General features: G+C 31.2%; 1 protein-coding gene across 1 annotated transcript; it reads right to left on the minus strand.

The window, feature by feature from the left end:
• Positions 1–1,300: 1,300 nt before the first annotated feature.
• Positions 1,301–8,730, minus strand: LOC141713327 (peptidyl-prolyl cis-trans isomerase CYP59-like). The gene is made up of 14 exons (XM_074516690.1): positions 8,526–8,730; positions 8,114–8,218; positions 7,826–7,943; positions 6,644–6,694; positions 5,549–5,640; positions 5,339–5,438; positions 4,976–5,098; positions 4,803–4,880; positions 4,626–4,672; positions 4,482–4,537; positions 3,251–3,291; positions 2,963–3,068; positions 2,713–2,848; positions 1,301–2,622 (listed from the first exon to the last, which is right to left on the minus strand). The coding sequence occupies exons 1-14, from the start codon at positions 8,621–8,623 to the stop codon at positions 1,794–1,796; spliced, it is 1,980 nt and encodes a 659-aa protein (XP_074372791.1). The 5' UTR covers positions 8,624–8,730; the 3' UTR covers positions 1,301–1,793.
• Between the last annotated feature and the right edge of the window lie 15,384 nt (positions 8,731–24,114).

Here is a 24,114-nt window from a genome sequence, read left to right on the forward strand (position 1 = left end):
AATAAATAACAGAAATGCAGCAGGCATCGAAATCGTTCTCCAAGGTGTCATTATATTAATTCATAGATGAAATAAACCCTTATGTATAAATAAAAGGGTGGATCTGTGTATCAAAATAAAAATTGTTTTAACTTTTAATTTGCAGTTTAAGATGTAAAAGAAAAACTATAGTATATTTTTTTCAAATTCTTTTTCCTATATAAATATATAAATATTGAATTTTAGTTCAGAAAAAAGAAAAGAAAAGTACTTTCTTTATATTTTAAAATACGTGTCAAAAGTTAAAAGGATTTTTATTTTGTGACAAACTAAACTCCATAATTTTTAAGGCTCAATTCCAAATAACTTAATTTAGAGTGTAAATTTCAAATATTATTTAAGAAGTAATTAATTATACAAAATTTTGACAAATAAAGTATTAAAGTTAATTATTTGTACGATTTGATTATATAGTAAAATCTCGATGAAATAATAATTTATAAAATAATAAACTCGCTAAAATAATATTTTTCTCTGGTCTCAATATAATAGACATAATAAACTCGCTAAAGTAATATTTTTTCTCGGTCTCAACCCTATTACTTTAAAGAGATTTAACGGTATGATCATATATTTTTTGCGTTTTAGAGGAGAAGAGGCTTAAATTACCAAGAAATGATGTCCGTCAAATACTTTTATTTTGCGTCTATTTGTTATCTCTTTTAAAAAATGAACTTAAATGCTTGTTTTTCTCCTAATTTTTAACTATAATTTTATCCAAAAAATATAACATTACTATTGTTTCCAATGTTTGATTAATACACACGTACAACAACTCAACCTAATTTAATGAAAGAAAAGATCATTTTATGAGTATTATATTTGGATACAATAAATCTCAATAGTGCATCTCCTAACAAAAAGAAACTAGTTTAATACAATTATTAAGGAATAAGGAGGGACACAGGAACAAATAATACTAACAATTTTTTCTTTTAAAAAGAAATTTTTTAATACATACAAGTTTTCTTGAAAGTACCAACTAAAACCAAAAAGACTTGTTTTAAAAAAAAACTAAAAAGGCTAAAAAGAGACTAAGAGTATTTAAAGATGAAAGTACAATATAACTATTAGTGTTGCAATTTACTTTAATAAAATTGAACTATCCTATAATTTCAAGACAGAAAATGCTAACTTAAAATTCATACACACATTACGAATTCAAACTAACAAATTTGATAGATATCGAAATGCTAGCAAAATTAAAATATGATCACATATATGCTTACCTAAATGACCTTGAGCTTGAGGACAGGAAAAAAAATCCTTAAAAGCACAAAAATAAGGTGAACAGCTGCAAATAAGTAGTTGGTGTTACATAGAAGCCTGTTCTCATATCTCAACCATACAATTTTAATGTTCAACGGGAAAACAAAAAAAAAATCTGGAAACATACTTTAACAGCCACATGTTGACAGTTCCACGGGATGGGCAAGGAATCATCTGCTATAATGTTTTTGCAACAATACAAGTTGATGTTACAAAGAAACCTGCCTGACTAGATACAGGTTTGGTAGTCACCTTAGAAAGACACATTGATAATTAAAAAGCTCTGATGCATAAATGCAAATATGAAATCTCATACCTAATAAAATAATTAAATAACTTTACTCGTCCAACATTAATGACTTCTGGTATGGTACAAAACAGTGACATTTGCAACGTTAGCTGCGGCTTATAACAGTTCCCGCTTCTATACCCATTTCCTTCAGTCCCAGTCACAATCATCCACAAAATTGTTATAAGCAGCAGCATTACTTCGTGTTTCTCTTTTCATAATCCCGCTCCTTGCTGCTTTTGTGAAAATCAGAAATGGCATGGGTCTTTCTACCATTTGACTCATCTATCCTGTCTCGCCTACTATCATATAGTTTACCCTTTCTTTCACTTCCATTATCGGTCCGAACAGCTTGAACATCGTTATCTTTTCTCCTCCGCTTATAATCACTGTCATCCCTTCTGTTTCCCTGGAATACAATCTCTGCATCCCTCTTTCTGTACTCTCTATCATACCCTCTGCCTGCATGATCCTTCTCTACACTCCGTTTACTCTCTCTCTCCTCCCTTGTATCTATACGCAAGTTATTCTTTGCACTTACCTTTTCATAATGTCTGTCATCCCTCCTATCTCCAGGATGACTCCTATTTTTTGACTCCCTTGCATCCCTATGCCTACCTTCATCTGTACTCCTCTTTGAATATTGTCTCTCATGCTTCTCGTCTTCGAGACTCTCACTTTCTAAACTCCTTCTCTTATACTCATCACGCACTTTCTCATCTCTGTGAATACTGCCACTCTCGTTTCTAAACTCCCTCCCTTCCCTTCTGCTGTGACCTTGATCTCTACCACTCCGTGAATGAATTCTACCCCCATCCCTCTCATCATCTCTCTGTTCTATAATTCTGTCTATATGCCGATGCCTATCATGCAAGTCCTTGTTTCTCGAATCCCTGGACTTGCGTTCATTCTGACTTAGGTGGTCCACATTAGGTTTTCCATTGAAATCCCTGACATCAGATTTTCCATGTGCCTTTTTCCGTCGTGGACTTCCACCAGAGTCTCCATCAAAAACCATATCATACCTGCAGTTAATTTTATAAAAATATTAAACTTATACAAAATTAATGGAAGATCATGTAGGGGTCCATCTTTAGATGCATAAAATGACAAACCTAGACTTGCTGTCACTACCACGCTGGGTATTGTCATCTTTTAAGATGTACTTTGCAGGTTGGTGCTTTGCAGTTGGGCTACCAGTACAATCCTTGGCAATATGATCAGGAGCACCACATTTAAAGCAACCTTTTTCTATAGTAATAATAAAAAAAATATGTTAACAAGTTGCACAAAACCGCTCTTGGGTGTGCACGTCAAAAAACAGAAAATGGATTTAAGACAAGGTTATATAGAAAGCAAACTCACTGTTTCCATTCTGCTGATCTTTACGCCTGTATTGAGACCACAGTTTTGCAACACTTTGACTAAAATCAACATGTATTCTTCTATCATCAATTAAAGCATTATCCATCTGCCACAAAATTTTGTAAGTATCCAAATTCTATTTCTTTAAAAATCAGAGACAAAAAATTTCTAATCAGACACATGTATACAAAAATTTTCTAATCAGATACATTGACTACATGCATCATCAAATGAAACAGTATACAGGCGCAACAGACACAATGAGGAGTTAAATATTATGTAGCATACCTTAAAATAAGCTTGATTGCACGCTTCTGTATCTTCAAATTCTGGCAAAGTGAAATGAGACTCAATGATTAGGTATGATTTTAGAATGGCATGTTAAGAAGAGCACTTATTCAAAATAGAATACATTTTATTAATAAAAAGAAAATTATCATATATATAAGTAAGCCTTCAGAAAGAAAAGAGAAAATCCATCTTCCCCAAATTTTATATGGTTGGATGGAGAAGAGGTCTAAAACTTTGAGAATAAAACAGCCTGAGAGGAGAACATGCACTACGTTTTTGGTATGAAGCGCATATTACTAATCTTGCGGTCCACTGTTCTAACATATCTTGGAGATAAATGAGTTCCAACTTTCTTCTAGACAGGGCACCGACTAAATTAAACTAAAGATAGTTCCAAATTAAAAAAAAAACAAAACAAAAAATGAATTGTATGACATGAGACAATCAGTACAAAGAAACAGTGAGATGAACTACACCCAGAAACAGTTTAAGCATGGACCACGAGTTTAACAGGGACCTACACTGGGTTCCTGACCGGAAAAAGGTACTAGGAGAAGACAAAGGAATAGACTCAACTACAGAGTACACGCAAAATAATAAGATTCGAAGTGGGCTTTCTCATGTTCCTCTTTTCTGATTGTTAGTTAAAATATATTTTCTTCACATTGCTCAAAGAAAGTATATAACCCAAAGAAAAATAAACAAAAACATAAGAGATGCACGAATATCTAAAAGAACGTCACAAATGCAAGAGCAGAAACATCTAGGCGGTCATCATTTCGAATTTACATAAGATAAACATCAGAAAGTCATTCAAATAACCTATCCAACTAAATTTGCTAAACTGACAAGTTGCAATTAACACTTGCTGAAATAAACTTAATTCAAGGTTTGATGTCATATACATTTACACTTTCCTGTGTTACGATATTTAATTTCCCAAGACATATTTAGATGACAGGTAAACGATCTTTACAAATATCAATACAGATTTTACTGGAAGATCTCGGCACATATACAATAGATAACATATTATTTTATGAACTCAATGTAAGGCTCTGATAGAAAACCAGTCAGTTGTACAGGTACTATGTAACTACCAGATATAAGTTGGAGGAAATTAAGCATCTAATCTCCAGCAAGATAATTAGAAAATTGGTTTGCCAAAAAGTTCAAAAAAGATTATTCAGAAACAAACAGATAACTAAAACTATATTAATTTACTCACCAATGAAAGCATAGCATAAACTGTCCCCAGTTTTAAAATCCCGGATTATGTCAGCCCTGCCATCAGTAATTCATTTTTAGAAACACTGAACATGTTCATGAACAAAAGACAAAGCATAACATGCTAGAGTAATTAAAAACTTACGAAGTTACAGTTCCAAACCGTGAGAAAATTGTGTGCAAATCCTCATCCTGCAATCAGAAGTTGAGATTAATGAACAAGAAACCTTACAGAAAGAGAAAGTGCCAGGGAGCAAAAACATCCAATATTCTAGTCACAGCAATGAAAGATAGACATTTACAAAAAAAAATTAGGACTTACTTCTGTTACTGGATTTAGCTTGCAAACAAACAACACATTCTCGGGGGGCTTTATCTCGGCATCAGGAATGTCCCCAATCTGTAAGGCACAATCAAGAGATAGAATAACTTAATCCAACATATATGCGACTCTAAATTAGCTCCAAACTGGCTTTATTTGCATAGACTTCTTACACTTTCAAGTACTACTGCTCTGGAATGTGCTTCCTTTGTTCTGATGACTTCCTCAAGCTCTCCTGGAGTCAGTTGCTCGTCCATGGGTACCCAGTCATCTTCAAGTCGTACCTCATCATCAACCTAATGGAGAAGAAGCAGGACTTGACATCAGACAACATTGCACAATGACTGACTTGGAAGGATAAAGACTTCTGCAGGGCAGAACTTTCAAAAATATTTCAAGCCAAAATACTATAAAAGATGATTGTTCATAAAAAATCAAATATTTTAAAATAAAAAACATAGAATTAACAATCATATAGCGATTTAGATGGATACAATAACTAAACAAGAAAAGAAACTGTTGCCTTCAGTTATCACCTCGTCTTTAGGTTTCCCTTCAGGAGAAGCATCTGGCACAAGCTCAGCAAGTTGTGGTGGATCGTCAAAAGGATCTTCAAGTATATAAGTGTGCTTAATTCTGTCAATAGAAACTGAATATGTTAGTTTCGGTATTAAGCATTGATGACAATGACATGTATTGAGTAAAATAGAATAAACAATCAAAATACATTAAAAGCACAATGAAACCTGATATTTTTGTATGGCCTGCCTTTCTCATCGACGTAAGCTTCATTTATCCTACTCAGTGTTTCAAGCCCTTCAGCAACCTCCCCAAAAATCTAAAACACATAAATTGATTTTTGATATAAAAATTATTCAGAAAGCAATCAGCTACTAATGATCACTATCATAAGTTCACCTTAACATAACTCAGCTTTTGATATTAGAATACAATAGTCCACCAACATTTAACAAGCACAACCTACCACAAAACTACAAGAGAGTTTACGATGCTATATTTTACAATTATAGACGAAAAATACATTTACATGAAGTGAACCAACTGAAAGATCTACACACACTTTCATACTGTACATATTATTTCTGCCATATTTTCATTGAAATAGTTAGACATACAATACCACTGTTGCAGAAGGAGGCTAGTAGACCTGACTACCACCATACAGAACCTTATAGATGAATTTATTCGAAATAAAAAAAGGATATTTTGTATTGGTTCAATAAAGATTAAAAAGCTAAGGTTTTTCAACAGGAATATTTTGATTGGTCATTTCTATCTTGATAAGTGTGTCTTTTACTAATGAACACCTGCTAGTAATTACTCCTTCTAAATGAAACTCATTGCTTATCTCTGATTAATTTGTTAAAAACCTGATACACCATAACAACATGTGCTGCACAATATTTGCTTAATAGATCTACAAGTTGTAAATTGCCAGCACGTGCTAAATTGCTGCTTGTTTTTCACAGCATAACATTTATTCTTAATATTTTATATTCACAAGCCTATATACATTTTTAACATCCGCAAAACTGTAATTCCAAATGAGGTAAAAAAGAAGGACATCGAGGAAAAGCTTAAAAAATTTGAACTTCTCATTCGTATTTCATCCCATCTATAATCTATATATACCAGTTGTAAATGAAAAAGTAATTATTAGTTTAAAATTAAGCATATAAGATAGTCAACAAGCCATGGGAACACCTAGGATTGTAATGCTGCTCTAAATAAAATGTTAATCGCAGTTTATTGTCTCTACTATTTTAGTTGGGAAAGAATGTGGATCATAGTTGGGAAAGAATGTGGATTAGGAAACTCACAGTGTGCTTTTCGTCCAGATAGTCAAGATCATCACGCAGTGTCATGTAGAACTGAAAAGATAAACAGGAAGTTAGAATCACATGAATATTATTATCCTCCTGACAGATATGAACAATTTATAGTTTCGAGTGAATATGAAGCACCACTTAAAGAATGTAAATAAAATACTCAATGACAACAATAAATAGTTGACCAAATAATTTTAAGACTTAATTGCAAGAAGATGGCACGAGTTAAAAAAAATTGCACAAAAATGGCCAACCAACATATAATAATAGGCACCCGTATGTCTCATGTATAGTTTTCTTTCCAATCAATTGCATTCCGTTAGTTGTCTTTAACGGATATTAGGATTTTTATAAATAAAAAAGAAATTTCACAAAGATGGTCTGAATTATAAATTTTTTTTTTGCACGAAAATGGTCAACCCATAATTGGCACCGGTATGACTCAACAACTACAGCTCAATATTCATATGGGAATTCATTTAGATCATTTGCATTCTGGTAATAGAAATACGAGGGTTAAATAACATATTTGTTGCTAAATACCAAGGTGTTGATGCATTACGGCATTGGAGGGAAAAGGTGAAGTAAAATTGTGCATCATCTTTGTGGAAGCTAGCTTATTCTGCATTAAAGCAAATTAATGCAACATTTGTCTTCAGAACAATTTGAAGGTTTGCTGCATATAACCCTTAACATTTTTTCTCCCCTTTTTACTTGTATTAGTCTGCATTTTCATGCACGTAAAAGCAGGCTGGTAGCCGATTCTAATGTAAGTGCGATTCTGTTGTTTTACATAAGGGAAGTCGTTTACCTTTATAAAAAAACAAGTTTGTTTTTAATTTGTAGCTACTCTTCGGTTTTTAATTCTGTGATTGATATAACTTGTAGATGCTCTTTGGTTTTTAATTTCTTAATTGACCATTTTTGTGCAAAAATATTATAATTTAGGCCATCTTCCTGCAATTAAATCTTTAAATTATTAAAAACCCTAATGTCCGTTAATTAAAAACAAAGTAACGGGATGCAATCGGGTGGGAAAAAAAATTATACATGAGTATGAGTTATACGGGTGCCTATTATTATATACTGTGCAAAAAAATTATAGCCCATGCCATCTTCGTGCAATAAAGTCTAATTTTAATAACATAAATTAAGTGACAGCACGCGTCAAACCTGAGAAGCGTTCAGATTCTGTCCGCCACTGGCCATAGCAACTGTGCCAGTCTTCGAATGCTTCAAATCCAAGTGAATCTCGTCACCAAAAAAGCGAGCTTGATCTCCATATAAGAATCTAAAGATAGACATGCATTAATCACCTCATCAACTTACAAGACATTCCAATTAAACATTTTCCCAGGACAAAATTTCAATTGTAACAGACTAAAACCTACAAAGTCGTAAAATAACAGATAAATAACTCATACAAAAACACATAACTACACAATTGAATTGACTTCTCACTTGTAAATAGAGTCCCCGCCTGATCCCGTCCCAGTAGGATCACCGGTCTGTGCAGTAAAATCCTTCTGCACATTGTGAAACAGGCATCCATTGTAATACTTAATCCTGCATTAAACAGACCACAACAAGAAGCAATTACAACACCGAACTGACATTTCAACTTTTTGAGAAAGAAATTAAAAACTCCTACAACTCATTACCGTATACTATCCCAATTGACCGAATTACATCAATTATATAAATTAGGGTTTAGCAACTGAAATAAAAAGTAAAAACACTACGAACACAAATAACATATATTCACATAAAACAATCAATAAGCCCTAGGGTATCAGAAATAATATAGATAAACATCTTAATTTATGTTAAAAAATAACTAATTAGGCAAGAATTGAATAAAAAAGGTACATACTTGCAGAGCTTTAAGAAATTTTTGCACGTTAATGGACAACGATCGGTATGTAAATCAACGACGATGTCGCCCAGGCTTGTCACAATCAGAACCGACATTATTAGCAGCGTTTGCGCTTCGTTGTTGTGTTGTATTCTTTGCGCAGCGAGTTTGGGTTTAGCACCGTGTTTGGGAGCTGTACCGTTATTTGAATACCGGGATAGTTTAGGTCACATGTTTTTTAGACAAAATTAGCTAATTTTAATGACAAAAATAAGAGAGACAGCTCATCTCTCCTCTAATTATAATATATAATATTAACTTCTAGTTAATTAATGTTTATTATTCTCCGACAATATTTTTTATATAATCTTTTAATTAATTTTTTATTATTAAAAAGAAGTTGAATTCACATGGGACAAAAAATAATGGAGAAATAAAGAAATTATTTTTATATTATAATATAATATTATTTAAGAGTGATAAAGGAGCTCTTAAAAGTGAGGAGAGACAGTGAATTTAAGATCCAATAAGGGTCTCCTAAGAGTCTTGTGTAGCAAAAAAATTTTTTATCTCCGTTCTCAAATTTCAATTGAAGAGTTAAATTAAAAGGCTATCGAAGATATTTTAACGATTTTAAAAAAGTGGTCAATTTTAGCAAGTGCGATACATATATTATACCGAATTAATTGTTAATACTCGTTATAAGTTGGAGTAATAAGCGGTATATATTTGAGATTGGGGTATTATGAAATTTAACACATAATACATATTCCATTTTCGCGTAAGTAAAATAAATATGTATATGTCACTTGCATATTACCATTATAGTATGAATATAAATTTTCCTTTTACATTCCAATTACGTTACATCGTACACACTACGTGATCATGTCCTCTCACCACTTTCTTTTAAAAAAACTTTGACGAACAAAGTACAAAATTCTTTAAAACATTGAACCCGAGCTATGACAAATCCCCGAACTATCAACTACAATCTGATTGTGAAACAAAAATCGAGCTAACCATATAGCTGTTTTGTTTTCAGATTGTTTAACACATAAAATATTCAAATTCTTTAAACTAAAAAGTATTACAATGACATCTCGAGTAATACAACCTACATCAATTCCGAAACTAGTAATAACATAATTGACTTTCACATAAACACCATCTGTAGCCCAATGTTCAAAACTATCAGTTATATCAACTGATATTAGAGCAACAAAAGTCCCTAAAATACGAACATTTTTTTGTTGTGAAATGTGAGCTTTTGCGATATCTATCACCGTCCTATATCTGATACAAGCCTTACAGATCTCCAAAGATGTCATATAAATTCCTTCTCAGAGTGACTACCGAAACCGTTAACAAAAGACAGAAGAACATCACAACATAAAATACTGATATCCCAAAATATGGGCACCACTTTCTTTAATTTAATTCCATCCAGTTTACACGGACTTTAACACAGTATCATATTAGTTAAAAAAAATTAACAAAATACATAGTGTCACATTAGTTAAATTTTTTTTATCAAAATACGCATTTCTCGATCATGTATTAAACCGGGCATTATTGGCCAATAATTTGAAAGAGGTCATTTTCGTTTAATTTTTAAAAAAAGAAGTTGTTTTTGTCAAAAAAAATTGTTTTTAGTACTCTTTTTGTTTAATAACTGATTTATTTTTTACCATTCTATTTTATTTATTTGTTGTTTGATATACAATTTATTCTCTATTATCTATCTATTTATCTATCTATATTCTATATTATCTATATTTATATTACCTCTTATGTATATAATAGGTGAATATGTGATAAAATTCATTAGATTTTTTTATTTTCATTGAAATGACTATTTTACCCATGTATGTGTTATTTATTGGAAAAAATATTTTTTCAAGGAATCGAACCTAGGTCTTACAATTGCTATGGAAGAATTCTAACCATTGTGCTACTTAGGTCATATGAGTTTGTTAATCATACACATATTAGGTATGTTTGTGTATCTTTAAACGAATAAATATTTAGTATTTTAATTATTGAGACTTACTAATCGTACACATATTAGGTATGTTTATGTATCTTTAAACGGATAAATATTTGGTATTTCAATTATTGAGACTTACTAATAACTTATAATCATATTTTTTTTACAGTTGTTATTTTGTATCATATTTTTATATAATATTTTTCTTAATTAACATATATGTAATATTTTGTTAAATACACACGATATGAAGCACGGTTAATCAAATTGAAATCAAGTATTATACATTTATAATGGAATATATACAATAGTTCAATAAATATATTTTATCATAATTTATTACTAACAATATATATTTACTTTAAATTAAATAATATATATAAATACACTAGATTATATTATTTGATTGGATCCATTATATAATAATTATAGATATATAATCACATTAATCACGAAAAGTGTCATAGAATTACTTCATAAAATTTTAAAGGGATATAAAAATTTAAACAAATAGTTATGAGAATTAAGTCGAATTTATTAAAATAATTTTAAAAAATAAATTAATAATATTATTAAATGAGTATATGGAGAAATGTTGAAACCATTTACGAATAAAAGTCGCCAAAGATTAAATAACGCATATTAATCCATATACTAGAAAATAATCCATGTATGACCTATATCAACACGGTCATCATATATTGTTAACTTCACGTCGTCGTCATGAATATAATAATTTTATACAGACACTTTAATACGATATCAATGAATGTTGACGGAGACATTGTCGATTCTAAATACAACAAGTTTCAATTACCTGTATACCCATAAATATTGGACCTACACAAACTACGATTAGGATCGACAAATCTTTAACTCAAAGATTATATCTACCCAAAATATCTAAAATAACAAGAATCATAAAAGACTGAAAAGAAAAAAAATTGAAACACTATAAAATATTTTATCACTAAAAGGTATAAACAATCATTGGGTATAAACCGTTTCGAGTGATATTTTTACTACACTTCAAATAGATTATTAAGTAATATACATTTTATTTTCTAACAAAACCCGTACTAAAGTTTTTTTAAAAAATAAAAGTGACTTTTTTTTATTATTTTTCATGATAAAATCTAATAACAAAACTTTGTATATGGTTTTATTGACCATATTTTCTCCTTATTTTTTTTAATTTTATATATATTTAAACCTATTTTTAAAATTGAAAGCTGAAAACTGATAATTAGACCACCTTAAGTGACTGCAAATGATAACTTGTTGAGATCGGTGAACAAAATGATATATGAGCCTCCATTTCAGTGACCAGATTAATATATAACACACCGAAAATATCATAAAAATACTTGATATTATATCAAGAATATCATTCCAAAACTCTGTGCATTCCAAGTTAAAAATATAAATATATTTTTTTATCTAACACTTTGAGAAATACACTATCATATGTGTTTTTCAGTGCTTACCACTTATAAAAGTTGACGACAATAATAATTCTGGTACGAAGTTGAAAAAACAGAAAGATCCTGAATCGCCCACAAAGATATTTTTCCTTTTAACATAAAAAAATATTAAGTATTTAACATCCATATTTTAGACCTTTGCATTGTATATTTTGTTTTCCTTTTCGTAAAAGATATATAAATGTAATTACATGTCATGGATAATTGCAACTTTTTAAAGTTTTCAGTTTTATCCTACTTCTTCCACGTTCAGCATGCATGATTAAGAATGTAGAAATTTCATTACAAAACGATTTTTTTTAATTTAACATCTCACGTCCAAAATGACCGTCGACGGGTATTTTGATAACTACTAGAGAACGGCCCGTGCCTCGCACGGGCTATTATGCTAGTCTCTTCTATATATAATAGGAGAACAAAGGGATAATATTCATGAGATTAAAAAAGTCTCATTGAAAAGACTAAACTACCCTGATTTTTTAATATTTATATAAAAGATGTGGTTTGTGGGAATTGAACTCGAGATATTTCATTCACCTATACGACCTCATACCACTACACCATATTGTCATATGTGTTTTTTGTCATACACATAATATGTAAGTGTGCTAAATACATATTTTATTTAACTTTAAAGATAATTACTTGAATTCCGCAAAAAAAAGGATAGTTACTTAAATATTTGTACAACTAATTTTAAAGAATTGAATTCCAAATATAAAGTTAAGCATAGTACATAAATGGAATTATCTTATTTATTAATCATTTTTTAGTTTAAAAATATATCTCATATATTTTTAACATATTTTTATTATAAAAAGTAATTAAAATATACATATATAATTTTTTAAAAAATATTGAAAATAGATAGCTTATATATAAATAATATATATTGGTATTACATATTTAGATAAACTCAAATTATAATGAGTCAATGCATTTTGGAACCTAGCCATTTGTTCAAAAAATACTCGAAATTTGACTACATGACCCGGCCGAAAAATATCGTCACATTCTATGTTTAGTAAATTTATATTACAAGCTCGACGAAAATATCTTACCAATAATATGATTTTTTTTAATATCTTATGTTAATATAAATTAATGTGTCTGAGGTCTTTATAATATCAAGTCAATTGATTATTTATATTAAAATTACTAATTTCACTGGTAACGCATTATTATTTTTGGGATTTGTCCCGATTTTAAGAATATTCGAAATTTGATATGAGCTCTCACGAGATTTGTTAAAGCTACGATGATATATTAAATCGATTTATTTTTCAGTTTTCACTTTAAAAAAACTAGTTTTTTAAAAAGAATTCTTTTAGATAAACAATATTCATTGATCAAGATAATATTGTACAAATATTTTGAATTATTTTAATATTTTGAATTATTCAAATAAAAGTTATATTTATACTATACTGTAACATTTGATTCAATGTATTTTATATTATTTAAGGAAAAAATATATATTATTCAATAATTTGAAGGAATTAACCAGTTTAACTGATATTTATAAAAAATATCGAATTGAAAAATATTTAATTTTAGGAGAATAGTATATAATGTTATAAAATTATTATATGAAGAAATATTAGGGTTATAATAAAAGAAACTTAAAAACGGTTTAAATAACGATATAATTACAATTTTTTCTTCAAATTCTTGAAAGAAATCATAAATATCAATAATAAGTATTAAAAATATATAATTTATATTTATGTTACAACCATGATTGATAGTCGATTGCGTAAAAAATAGATATGGATTGTTTGTCAATGATAATGTGAATACCATATATCAATTATAACAATTTATTTATTACATAATTTTAATTTTTGAATAATTATAAATGCATGTTATTTAAGTAATCAATTGTCTCACTAGATGTAATAATGATTATACATGTACATGAATCAGATATTTAGCATATAAATAATTGAAACCATCATAATTTATTAAGAAATGTAACATACAATAATTTATATGCTAACACACACATACATATAACTTAATCTTACTTTGTTAACAGTATTGTAAATAAAAAACTAATATTTTCCCATACATACATACGTTGAATTTCAAAAACTAATATTTTTCATTAAAATCAACTTTAATACTAACAGTAATGTAAATTTTACATTATTGTATAACAACTCATTTGAAAGAAATACTTTAATATAAATAAATGAGTTCCTAATTATTTAGAAGCCAAAATCAAACAATTTCTCCAACAATTCTCCTTAAACTCACTTTTTATCTATTTTTTTTACTCATTAAAGTCATTTATGTTAAATAGATGGGTAAGAAAAATATAATATAATAATAGTTGAGGAGGGGATATTCACTCATATAAGTGAGAAAGCATTCGAAACTCCTAATATTATAGAGGAGGACAGAGAGCTTGTTGGAGAGAAATTTTATCTCCATTTCTTCAAAATTTGACTTAAGATCCTATATAAGGATAATGCTAGAGTTGCTCTAAGAACATTATAATTGCATGATGCATAAAAAAACTCTAGAAAATGACCCGTGCCTCGCACGGGTTATTATGCTAGTCATCTATAATACCACAACAGGGGTTTCGATAAGCAAATTTAATCATAAATACCCTAATTAATATTTATAAATATTCATTTCATCCATTAATACTAATTCATTATTATGTATTTAATACTTATATTTATATCTAACTTATTACTAATATATAACAAAATTTAATTATTAATACTTTCTGTTATTCACTAATAATCAATTTAGGTTAATTTGTAGAAGGTGGGTTGAATACAAATTAAAATTTTCAAGATAATCTCTACTTGAGAGATGGAATATGAACACCGATATTCAAAATTTCCGGGTGGTTTGTTTTTTGACTTACCACATGAGGTTTATTTGAAAAAATAATCTGTTATAATTACATAAGTAATCTCACAGCTTCCCTTTACAGTATTTCACTAAGAGTAGGATCTCTCTCTTTTTGCTCCCTGAAAATGTAAAACCTATTTCTTCAGTGAAACATCTGCTACTCTTGGTTATGAATCACCAAGTTACAAAACTTGTTAGATAATACATAACACATGTCCAGCAAGATTGCTTCCTCATTCTCTTTCCCGTGAGGCTTGACAAATGAGGCTAGATTGTATCTTGATATATTGCTTTAAACATCCCTCCAATTTGTCATGCATGGAAATGGAATGTTTCTTCATCTTCAGAATCCACAATTACATGCAAAGTTTGTCTTGTCTACCATTTTCTTCACTGAGATTCCCATCATCTCACGTGCTTTTTTATACTTAAGACTTGACCACTATCTAGTTGCTATCACCAACTATGTGATTTCTCTTACTCATTGATAGCCACTTGAATAGCCGTTGGTGGAATGATATTGCTAGCCATTGATGTTGTATCTTTATATAGCAGTTGATAACTCACTTTCTCTTAATCAGAATTACATGTCATTGAGTATTTACAATTAGCCACCCTATTCTAAATTATCCATTGATTCAACATATTTTCTGAATGAACAACATCATTGCTATCTAACACAGGAAATCTTATAAGAAAATCTTGCAAAATCCTCATCAGTTGATGGGAAACTCTTTGAACGGATATCCCTTGGGAAGGTTAGCCGTTGAAGGCTACAAATTATCCTAATATAATTACGCAATGTGGTTTATTTATCATCAGGATTTAGGCTTGATTCCTAACACTCTCATCATAAATACATATATCTAATTCATTAATGCATATTTATATATAATTCATCATTATATATTTGATCATAAATACATATATAATTTTTAAACAAAAAAATTATTATAATTCATTTAGATAATAAGCCCTTACATATCTATATAATATTTATTTCATCTCATCATTTTTTTATTAGAATTTATTAGTTATTGCATATTGAATATCCATGTTTATATATAACTTATTGTTTTTTAATGATCATGAATGAATACATGCATTCATACATTAATGTACATATACTTACATGCATATACACGCGCATGTATAATAATATTTTAGTTAATGGTTATTTTTCTATCTTTAACCTAAGTTTAAATTTTATCTATATAATATTTATTTTATCTCATCATTCTTTATTAGAATTTATTAGTTGTGCATATTTAATATGCATGTTTATATATAACTTATAATTTTTTACTGATCATGAACGAATACATGCATTCATATATTAGTATATACGTATATAGTCAAATATACATTATAACAAAAACTGGAAAATGAAAGACACATTAAATTGCTGAATCTAGGATGGAGGTGATCAAAATACCGACAAAAATGGCAAACTTAGTGTCATATTAACTAAATATATCACACCAATTAGCAAACAATCCACAAACTATTTATTATCTTTCATCTGGCGTCATGGCAAGAAAATGAATCTATGAAAGTGCATGTAAAAGCATACAAAAGAAACTAATGCATAAATGATTGATGTACAATTATAATTTTGATACACTTGATGTAAAGAAGTACACATGAAATGCAAAGTCTCCAGGAAGGGGTAGATGTACATATGATATGGCAGCAAAACTCACATATATTCCAATAAATTTATGTATATCGGTTTGAGTCTTCAAATTATCCAACAAAAATTTTAATACAAGAAAAGGTAAAAAGAATAATACTAACTCAAGACTGTGCATAATTAATGGTACTCATTGAGATCTGAATTGACGCAATTCATTCAATAACTTGTAACAGCGAGTTACCTAGTATATATAAGTGTAAATATGGGCAAGAAAGATAAGAGAGAAGGAACCACCCAGAGAGGTCGTTGGAGGCCGTTATGACGAAAAAATAGGAATGAGGTGAAGTTGAGGGGAAAGATGAGTACATATTACTGCGTATATTGAAATAAATACGCTATTGTGTTTTGTGCATTAGGTTGATCTATATGGCCAACAAACTGACAACATGTTTACTGGGTCAAGGTATACCCTAAAATGGGTATATCAGTTATTTTCACTTATTATAAATAAGTGGCTCTATATTTAAATTATTATACATAAGGTTTAACTTATAGTTTTTATAAAACATACATGATCATGTTGGTTTATATTGATGTATGGTTCCATTCATACACGTCATAGCGTGAAAGAACAATATCGACTAAAACTGAATAATCTTGGTAATGTTTATGTATCAAATGCAACCAGGAGGCGCCTAACATTTCCTAAGATGTGTATTTGTTAATATTGAATGAGGGAGAGGGAAGAGTTATTACGTAAAAAATAAAAATTGAAGAAGACTTAAAATCAAATAACAATTATAAAATAAAATTATATGTAACAAACTACCATATTCTACAATAATTTAAACAACCACAAATATTTTTACAGTAACCTTCATAAATCATCCTCAGTAGTGGCAGGGAATATCACTGCATGTGTTGTTCTAGCTTAATGTCAAATATCAAAAAATATGTCATACACCAACGCCACCACTCCCCGAAAAGTATTAATGACATACACAAACAAATAAATTATTCATTCACCGGGCGACAACATGAATATATAGTTAACAACATGAGCTAAAACAACATCAATTTGAATTAGAGCATTCCGGTGCATTACACGGGCTATAAAACTGGTTAAATAATATAGAGCAAGTACAACAGTGTGCTAATAGCCTACTTATAAATAATATAAAATATTAACTATTAACAATTTAGGATATGATTTTGAATTTTAACTCCAACAATAATCCCTATTATTATTATTATTATTATTATTATTATTATTATTATTATTATTATTATTATTATTATTATTATTATTAATAAATTTGAAAAGATATGGACCAAAAGTGAGGAGGAAAAGAAAGAAAAAAAGTAAAAAGAAGAGAGGAAAATAATTTTTTTATAAATAAATGATATAGGAGGTACTACTTGTTCTTTAAAAATAAGAATGAGGTCATGTATTAGTGATCTTGAGAACCTCTAAGAGCATTTTCAATAAGGGGTTGCGAAAATAGTTGTCAACCTTGCCAAATCATCACATATATTAGAATTTTATTTTTTTATATTAACTTGACAAAATTCAACTCCAATAGTTAGCAACCTCTAAAAGTTGCCTATGTGATCTCAAAATTAAATTATAAATATCACATAAACTAAAAGAATTATGATTGATATCCACCTTTTTACACTTGTATTTATATGTGAACCATTTTGGAAAGTTGCCAAGTTTTGGCAACCTTATTGGGCAACCTCTTGGCAATCATATATTTCCAATAGGTTGGCAACCAAGATTTCCATGGCACATAAGAATCGGAAACCCATTGTCAACCTCTATTGGAGATGCTCTAAGACACTGTCAGAGTGTCATTTTTGTGCTAAATTCTTTATAAAGAAAGTAAACAAAAGTTGACTGTCAGGGGAAAAAGGAAGTAAGAAGGGAAAAGTAGGAATTGTGGAGAAGGTCCTATCTCATGGACCGGGGTTATAGAAATGTTCTTGGAAAGGTATTTTTCCAGATTGTTTGCAGAACCAGATGGAGGTTAAATTTTAAGAATTAAAGTAACGTGAAAAGAGTGTGACAGAATACGAATCCAAGTTTACGGAATTAGCCAGAGAGGTACCATAATATGTAAGTACGGAAGCACATAAAGTGAAGAGGTTTCAACAAGGGTTGAAGCCAGAGACTCGAAGCAGAGTTGTAGCTTTACAACTCAAAACATATATCTCTGTAGTTCAGGCCGCTCTAGTGATAGAAAGCGACCAGTAGTTAGCCGCCAAGGAGAAAGGTGATGAAAAGAGGAAGTTTGAGGATGCGACAAGAAGAGTCTAGCCAGAAGTTTCAGAAGCGATTTTGAAGGAATAGGGATAGAAGATTTAGGAGATAGATTTTTTCCCAGGCTAGGCCTGGTACCGCCTCAGTTGGTTCATATCCAACTAAGTTAATTAAAGTCACTAATGGCAGATTGTATGTTGTGTGGAAAGAAGCACAGTGGTCAGTGCAAGGTGGATGTCGAATGTTTCCGATGCGAGCCGAAAGGTCACTACGCGTCAGAATATAAATTGTAAAACCCAGGAGTTACTTGTTATAGCCGTGGTAAGGTTGGGCATATTTCTAGGAATTGTAGGACTGCTACTCAAGGCAGTGTTGGAGGTAGCGCATCCCAAGGACCAGCGACCAGTACGGCTAGAGTTAGGACCTTTAAGATGACCAAGAGATCCACGACTCAGGATCCTGATGTAGTTGCAGGTACGCTTTCTCCCAACTCTGTACCTGTTAAAGTTCTGTTTGATTCGGGAACATTTAAGTCATTTATATCTAAAGATTATGTGAATAAAATAAATTTAAGGTTGGGATTTAAATAAATCCTTGATCATAGAAGTGGCTAGCCAAGATAGAGTCTCAGTAAATCAGTTATGTCCTAAATGTCAGATAAAAATCGTAGGACACTCTTTTTTTTGCTAACCTAATATCTTTCGAGCTAGGAGAAAGGTTGACATAGTTTTAAGAATGGATTGGTTGTCCCAACATGATGCAAAGATTGATTGTAAGAAGAAGAAGATTGTGATGTTTACAGAGGATAATGTCAGGATAAATTATCAAGAACAAATGCAAGAAAAGAAATTTCTCTCAGTATTGAAGGCAAATAAATTGTTAAGACAAGGATGTGAGGCTTACTTAGCTCATATAGTGGACACCGAGAAAGAGACACCTAATCTGGACGAGATTCCAATAGTAAGGGAATTTCCGGACATCTTTCCAGATGAGTTACCAGGATTGCCACCAGATCGTGAGATAGAGTTTTCCATTGACTTAGTACCCGGGGCAGAACCAGTTTCAAAAGTTCCATATCGTATGACTCTAGTAGAAATGAAGGAATTGACTAAGCAACTCCATGAATTGTTTGATAAGGGAGTGACTAGACCAAGTGTATCCCCATGGGGTGCACCAGTGTTTTTTGTAATCTGAATTTCCTGATGAGTAATCAGTTTTGAAGCAATCGGTGATCCTTTAATCTGATTTATTTGAGTTGTAGTTGCTTCGCTGTGTGTACGGATCTGAGAACCAAAGTTGATGCTTTCAGATGATTCAGTACATCAGGATTTGTAATCTTCTGTTATGTTGTTTCCAGATGTTCAACAGCTCGAGTTCTGGAAATAGGATACGTAGCATCTTTCCAATGAGCATTCCATAGATTATCATAATAATCCTGCTTCTTCTTAGCATCTAACTCATTCATTTTCTGTTGTCTTACATGCATAGACATATCTTCAGGAAAGAAAAGATCATTCTCAGGATCTAACAAAGAATTAGATACATAAGTTTCTTTACCATCATTAGTGTTAGATATATTTGATAATGTCATGGCTAATATGATTTATGTTTAATTTTCAGATCTTACTTAAACAGGATAAATCAGTACTTACTGGAAGTCAGGATTTAAGGATATCAGTACTTATGTTATCAGGAGATAATCATCAGAAGATGGATATCAGAACTTAAGTGCTGAAGGACGTTCAGATAAGGACAGTAGCTGATTAAAGGAAAGAAGATAGAGATAAACATAAGAAGAGATATGCATGAAGAAGGAATTCTATAAAGAATAGAATACTTGGAAGAAAAGATATTTGATTGATATATTTTAGGAAGCAGAATTATATTCCATATCAATTATCGATTATCTTGTAACTGTGTAGTATATAAACACAGACATAGGGTTTACACTATAAGTGTTATCATATTCGAGAAGATTATTCGTAGTAACCCTATCAGCTCTCGTGATATTTGTTCATCACTGAGAGGTAACAGTTCCATACTGTAACAGAGTTTATTGTTTCAATAAAGTTTGTTTTCTGTTACTTGAGATATTAAAGTTCGATTTGATTGTACTTTACACTGTATTCACCCCTCTACAGTGTGTGACACCTAACAAGTGGTATCAGAGCCTATCTGTTAACGCACATACAGTTAAAGATCCAAACACAATCATGTCTGACACAGAAACTTCAACTAAGCCTACCAAAATTGAAGAACCACCAAAGACACAAATTCAAAGTCGGTAAGAGACCATCAGAGTTCCCATACTGAGACCATCTGAATATTCCATATGGAAGGTGAGGATGACCATGTTCCTGGAAGCAACAGATCCAGAATATCTTGATAGAATCAAGGAAGGGCCTCACAAACCAACCAAGCTCGCAGTTGCAGTTGCAGGTGAAGCAGCAAAGACCGTACCAAAGGAGAAGAGTGATTATACTGCTGAAGATATAGCATCAATTGCTAAGGATGCTAAGGTACGACACTTACTGCATAGTGCCATTGATAATGTAATGTCAAATAGGGTAATTAACTGCAAGACTGCTAAGGAGATATGGGATGCTCTGGAAACAAGGTGTCAGGGAACCGATACAATTAAAAAGAACAGGAAGACAATACTCACTCAAGAGTATGAACACTTTGACTCAAAGGCTAATGAGTCATTGACTGATTTATATGATAGATTTGTCAAACTCTTGAATGATTTGTCATTGGTTGATAAGGAGTATGATCTTGAAGATTCAAACCTTAAATTCCTGTTAGCTCTTCCTGAATGCTGGGATTTGAAGGCAACAACAATAAGAGACAACTACAATCTTGATGAAACAACTCTTGATGAAATTTATGGAATGCTCAAGACTCATGAACTTGAGATGGAACAAAGAAGCAAGAGGAAAGGAGGAAAGTCAAGGACAGTTGCTCTTAAGGCTGAAGAAGAATTCCCCAAGGCAGCTACCTCAAGGAAAGACAAGGGTAAAGCTCTTTTCACAAAGTCTGATACTGAGTCATCAAATTCTGAAAGTGATGATGACTCGGATTCTGAAAGCTTGCCTGAGACTGATGCTGATGAGGAGATGATGAAGCTGTGTGCTCTTATGGTGAAAGGGATCACAAAGATTGCATACAGGAAGTTCAGGAAGGGAAATAAGTTTTCCAGGAAAGGCACAAGTTCTGATAAGAAGAATTTCAGAAGATCTGAGGGCAGAGGAGGAAAGTCTGATAGAGGAGATTATACCAATGTCAAATGCTATAACTGTGGTGAGAAAGGCCACATATCTCCTGATTGCAAGAAAGTAAAGAGTGACAAAGGCAAGGCTCTTGTCACAAAGAAGAAAAGCTGGACAGACACCTCAGACTCTGAAAGTGAGGAGAACTATGCGTTGATGGCAAATGCTGATAAAGAAAGTGCTGAGAGCAGTTCTGAAGCTGCTGAAATAAAGGTACCTCGGACTACTTATGCTTTTCATACTGATGATATTAATGAATTGAGAAGATATCTTAAAACCATGTTTGTTAGTTACAGAGATCAAACTTTAACATGTGAAAGATTAACTTATGAAAATCTTGCTTTTAAGAAAAGAAATGATTTCTTAGAAAAAGAGTTAGTTATGTTCCATCAAACTCAGAAGGATAGAGATGATGCTTTTTATGTTAGGGATGAAGTGCTAAAAATGAATGAATCTCTAAAAACTGAGTTAGAAAAGGAAAAAGAGATTATCAGGACTTGGACTAACTCTGGCAGAACAACTCAAAATTTGCTAAGTAGTGAAAATTGGAAAGAGGGCTTAGGTTATGGAGAGTATAAAAATGATAAAGGAACTGTAGAAATTAAGCCTGTTGTTAAGCAAAAGCCAAAATTAAAACCTGTTAAGTTTGTAACTGTAAAGTCTGATAATGAGAAATCAGAAGTTCAAGAGGAATTAACTTCTGACAAACTAGAACAGGAAAAGACAGTTGAAGTAAACATAGGCTTAATGACTAAGAAGCAGCTTAAGCATAAGCTGAAAGATGTTAAGAATGCAAACAAGGTAAAATCACCTAGGAATAATAGGAATGGAAAGGAAGGTGTGAATAAAAGCAATGATTATAAGCCTGTTCCTGATGCTCCTAGAAAAATGTGTCATAACTGTGGAAGTTCTAATCATCTAGCTTCTTTTTGCAGGAAGAATAAGAACATAAACTCCTTACCTTCAAAATCAGGAGTTAAGAGTCAGTCTGTTAGATATAAACCACTAAAATCCTTGTTTTCATTGTGGTAGTTTATGGCATTCCATTTATACTTGTAAGGAATATCATAGTTTGTACTATGATTATTATAAAAAAAAAACCTTCTTTAAAGAAAGTTTCCATTGTTCCTTCTAGTGTAAATTCTGATTCAAAGTCTGATAGTGTAAGTTCTGATAAGAAAAATGTTAACATAAACTTTGATGCTAAATCCGCTGCAAATGTTAACAAACTTAATGAGGCCAAAGGATCCAAGCAAGTCTGGGTCCTTAAAACTAATCATTAGTGGTCTTTGTGATTGCAGGGCAACATGAAAAATATTCTAGTTCTGGATAGTGGATGTTCAGGACATATGACTGGAAATAAAGCCCTGCTATCAGACTTTGTGGAGAAAGCTGGCCCAAGTGTTTCTTATGGAGATGGCAACATTGGAAAAACATTGGGATATGGCAATATCAATCTTGGGAATGTCATCATTAAAGAAGTAGCTCTGGTCTCAGGACTTAAACACAATCTGCTAAGTATAAGTCAAATCTGTGACAGAGGTTATCATGTTGATTTCTTTGAAGAACACCGTGAAGTTGTGAGTAAATCCAAAGGCAAAGTTGTTCTAAAAAGATACAGGCGTGGTAACATTTATGAAGCTAAGCTTTCAATAAGTACTGATGGTTCTGCAATCTGTCTGATGAGTAGAGCATCAATTGAAGAAAGCTGGAATTGGCACAAGAAACTCTCTCATTTAAATTTCAACAATATAAATGAACTAGTCAAGAAAGATCTTGTGAGAGGACTGCCAAAGTCAGTATTTGCTCCTGATGACCTTTGTGATTCTTGTCAGAAGGCCAAACAAAGAAAATCTTCATTCAAGAGCAAGACCGAATCATCAATTCTTGAGCCTTATCATCTACTACATATTGATCTATTTGGTCCAGTGAATGTCATGTCTATTACAAAGAAGAAATATGTGTTGGTCATAGTGGATGAGTTCACCAGATACACATGGGTGTATTTCTTGCACACAAAAAGTGAAACTGCATCTATCTTGATTGATCATGTCAAACATCTGGATAAATTGGTCAAAGATTCTGTGAAAACCA

Source organism: Apium graveolens, chromosome 3 (genome assembly GCF_009905375.1).
Source record: "Apium graveolens cultivar Ventura chromosome 3, ASM990537v1, whole genome shotgun sequence".
NCBI lineage: Eukaryota > Viridiplantae > Streptophyta > Magnoliopsida > Apiales > Apiaceae > Apium > Apium graveolens.

Coding starts and splice junctions, on each gene's coding strand:
- LOC141713327 (XM_074516690.1), bottom strand. CDS start 8,623: ATGTCGGTTCTGATTGTGACAAGCCTGGGCGACATCGTCGTTGATTTA. Junction 5,641..6,643: donor ATCTGGACGAAAAGCACACT/GTGAGTTTCCTA, acceptor TATGTGTTTTAG/ATTTTTGGGGAGGTTGCTGA. Junction 3,292..4,481: donor TTTATGCTATGCTTTCATTG/GTGAGTAAATTA, acceptor TCACTTTGCCAG/AATTTGAAGATACAGAAGCG.